This window comes from Rhagoletis zephyria, unplaced genomic scaffold, assembly GCF_001687245.7.
Source record: "Rhagoletis zephyria isolate East Lansing unplaced genomic scaffold, Rhagoletis_zephyria_1.1 Rzeph_scaffold_17976, whole genome shotgun sequence".
In the NCBI taxonomy this organism is placed as follows: domain Eukaryota; kingdom Metazoa; phylum Arthropoda; class Insecta; order Diptera; family Tephritidae; genus Rhagoletis; species Rhagoletis zephyria.
In genome coordinates this window covers 6,950-10,391 of record NW_016175037.1, presented here as the reverse complement: position 1 = coordinate 10,391, position 3,442 = coordinate 6,950, and the positions used below count along the sequence as shown (strand labels likewise).

The window sequence follows — 3,442 nt, the reverse complement described above, 5'->3', positions numbered from 1 at the left end:
AACCTATTTTCGCAATTTGGCAAACTCCAAATTGACTTTAGACCCATGGCTTATTTAGCAAATTTGCTTAGTATTATACGTAGAATCCTGCTAAGCTATACGCGCATAGCCAAAAAATAAAAAAATAAAAAATGACCCGTCCTAATGTATCAACAACGATAATCATAAATAATGCAACATATGCGCATCGTTCACCTGCATCTGCTGCGCCATTTCCTCGCTCTCCAGCAACTCTCTTTGCCTCTGTTCCTGTAAGTCACGTTCCAACTTTTCGGCGATCTCCTTCGCTACACGCTTATCATATGCTTCCCTGTGGTCACATAAAACATTTCACCTTGGCATCTGACTACATACAAATGTGTATAATTTTATTGCACTTACTGTTCGAGCAGTCGACGTCGATACATTTCCACTTGCCGCTCGGCCTGTTCCTTCTCCTTGATTTGCTCATTCAGCGCGGTGGGAAAATCCTCACGTACCACAGCGTTGCGCTGTCGATTGCCTTTGTAGAAGTCATTTACTGTTGGAGAAGAATTGCAAAATATGAATTATGTATGTGTGTGTGTGCATAAGTTATAAACTTTAGTTCCGGTTGTTAATTTTGTACTTTGCTAAGGGACATAACTTACTTTCTTGTGATTGCAATTTATAGGCGAGCGCGCTGTCTTCACGTACCAACCATTCTTTACACACTGCAATAGAAGAAAGAGAGGTGAATAAAGTTGAAACTAAGCCAATAAAATGCATAATAAAAAATTATGGAGATACAACAGCAATACTTATGTCTACACTAAAAAGTTACATTTATAGCAGTGGTATGGACCATTCATTTGCTGAACTTGCAACTGGTAAACGAGATCAAAGCTTTTAAGCGTTACAACTTAATTATATACCCCACAAATGGGAGGAGATAAGATTAGTTTTCATATTTTAAGTAGGTAAAATAACACATACGAAACCAAAAGACTTTTGGGCCAACGTGAGCACCCGAACAGACCCTTGCTCGAGGAGGGGCTTCCTCCCAGGTACGTTAGTACGTTAGGGGGCACTTATTCGTATATATGGACTCTGACGAGACGGCATTCAGAGGCAGTCGGTCTCCACCTGCCGCTACGTCCGGCTTATGAATGCCGTGATCGAAGCCTAGTCACAGCCTTTGTCAGACGCGGAGCTGCAACTGCCAAGAGACCGGCGTTACTCTGGCCCAGTTACGGTCTGAATATTGGAGCCGTTTCGACAGCTATATGTCCCAGACTCAAACGCAGTAGATACCGCCAATGAGAGTCCGGCATTTGTAGGCTATCGCGCACGATACCAACCACCTCTTCACATGCCAGCTAAATCCATTCCACTCATACCCCTCTCCCTTTGGTCTGCTAGGGCAGAACGCACTTCCGAACCCTGCTCCCATTACAGCGTTTACGACTCTTCTACCTTCAAGAGAAGTGTAAAAAAATGAGACGCTCTAAGGAATGGAGAGTTCATCCATGTATACACAAATCGCTTAAAGCTCGAGGGAGGGGTTGGTGGGGGTTTATACCCAAACATTTTCAAATTTCCCATAGCTTTCGTCTAATGAACCACTGCGGCGTTTTTCAGGCGTAGGTGATGGCAATCGACAGTGCCTCAAAACCGGTAAAGTGTGATGTAATATCCTAAGCTGATACACACTGTACATCTTTGCTGCATTCTACAACCTCCACTGTAACCATGAAATGCCGCACATTTATTAACGAGATGGCTGAGTCATTTCGCTCAGTGGCAATACTCTTCAAAATATTTCGAAACCACTATCTTCTTAAATATCTTTTCACTGGCACCCATTTATATAATTGTCTTAATCTCCTAATTCAGGTTAAATTTGACTATTTTAATACAAGTCCGACAAATAGTTTAGGTATGAAGCCAAGAGGGCAGAAGTGGCCCAAGCCAAAAATATTATTTGTTGGACTTAACTTCTTAAACTAGTTTCTAATTGGATACATTTTAAAATAAGGGTCGCTTAGTCCTTAATTTGGTAATACGCTAAGCAGCGCTGTATCTAAAAATTAAGGAATAAGCGACTTTATTTTAAAATTTTTCACATTTGAAACTATTTAAAGTAGGTAAGTAGAAACAAAATTTTTGGGGGTAAGGCCACTATGGCAACCTTGGTCGAACCCTTTGAAATAAAGAAATCTCCTACCAAGGTAATTTTAGGATTCATTAAGAAAGCCGAAGGTATCTTGCTAACATACTAGTTCAAAATTGTCCAGTCCAAAAATGGTAAACAAACGTTCTTCCACTGATTAACTCATAAATATGTAAATTCCCTAGAGCTGATTATGGTAATTTAGAGAATCTGAATACTTCATAGAAATACCCGCGGGTCGCATACGCATACATATACATATAGTACATACATACCTATACAAATCTACTAACATGGAAACTCGACTTTCACATAAAATTCTCAAATTATGCATCATTATTTTCGAGTGAACTCGCCACAGTTAAAGAAAAAGAACACGAAAACAAATAAAAAACGAAAGGGATTAAAAGAAAAAAATAAATAATTATGATAAATACGAAGCCAACTCAAACTTGAATGACAGACTGTCTACCTACTACCTAGTTAACTGGCGTTATTGGCGTTAAAGGTATGGGCAAGAATTCGGATACACTGATCATTGGGGAGTTACAAGGAATTTCAATCGAAAATGTGAGGGGCGGATGGATATGTACATACATAAGAATTGTGCTTGTTTAAGACGAACTTTACACGATTGTTACATTCTTTAATTTGTAAGTGGCGGTGGGAAAGAAGAAATTGTTAAGTAGTTGCATCTGATTACCAGGCGATTGTGGTAAGATGAGTGAGTGACGGTGACGGTGGCGATGGCGATGGCGATGGCGAGTCATGAGTCATGCGAATGCAGCAAAGCATAAAAGGAGAAGATGAAGGTATATGCATCTACTAGATATGTATGTACATATATATTTATAACAATTTTAAGTCAAAGGTAAATGGGAACAGTAAATCAAGCAAAGAAATTCCTGCGTAATGACGAGCAACCAAGAGAATACATAGTAGTGGACTACACTGTGAGGAACAACGAGTGGGGATTGTTGCCGCAGTACCTATTTATTGAAGTAATCGCATTCGATCACTTGTGCGTTAATAAGTATGGCATAACCCGGCAGTTAATCGTATTATCTCAAAGCGAGTATTTATATAGAATAAATCTATATATATATACATATATAAATATAGCCGTTTTTTTGTGACCAATTGGCTCAAAACCCGATGAACGGATTTCAACGGAGTATATTTCTTAGGACCGCGGCAAGGTCACAGGCTTTACTATTTTAATCCGCTAGGTGGCGCAAGTGTCGAGATATTCAGAAAGTCTGTATTTATGATCCGATTTCGATGAAATTGGAAACATATAATGTGGGTATG

General features: G+C 39.5%; 1 protein-coding gene across 1 annotated transcript; it reads right to left on the bottom strand.

Moving 5' to 3' along the window:
- Positions 1-147: 147 nt before the first annotated feature.
- LOC108380022 (uncharacterized) lies at positions 148-747 on the bottom strand. The gene is made up of 3 exons (XM_017636390.1): positions 630-747; positions 382-520; positions 148-310 (listed from the first exon to the last, which is right to left on the bottom strand). Exons 1-3 carry the CDS (start codon positions 745-747, stop codon positions 163-165), a joined length of 405 nt encoding a protein of 134 aa, XP_017491879.1. The 3' UTR covers positions 148-162.
- Between the last annotated feature and the right edge of the window lie 2,695 nt (positions 748-3,442).

Excerpts from the sequence above, each read along its gene's own strand:
- LOC108380022 (XM_017636390.1), bottom strand. The coding sequence starts at position 747 with ATGCATTTTATTGGCTTAGTTTCAACTTTATTCACCTCTCTTTCTTCT. Across the intron at positions 521-629 it reads TAAATTGCAATCACAAGAAA|TAAATGACTTCTACAAAGGC; the intron begins GTAAGTTATGTC and ends CTTCTCCAACAG. Across the intron at positions 311-381 it reads CGACGTCGACTGCTCGAACA|GGAAGCATATGATAAGCGTG; the intron begins GTAAGTGCAATA and ends ATGTGACCACAG.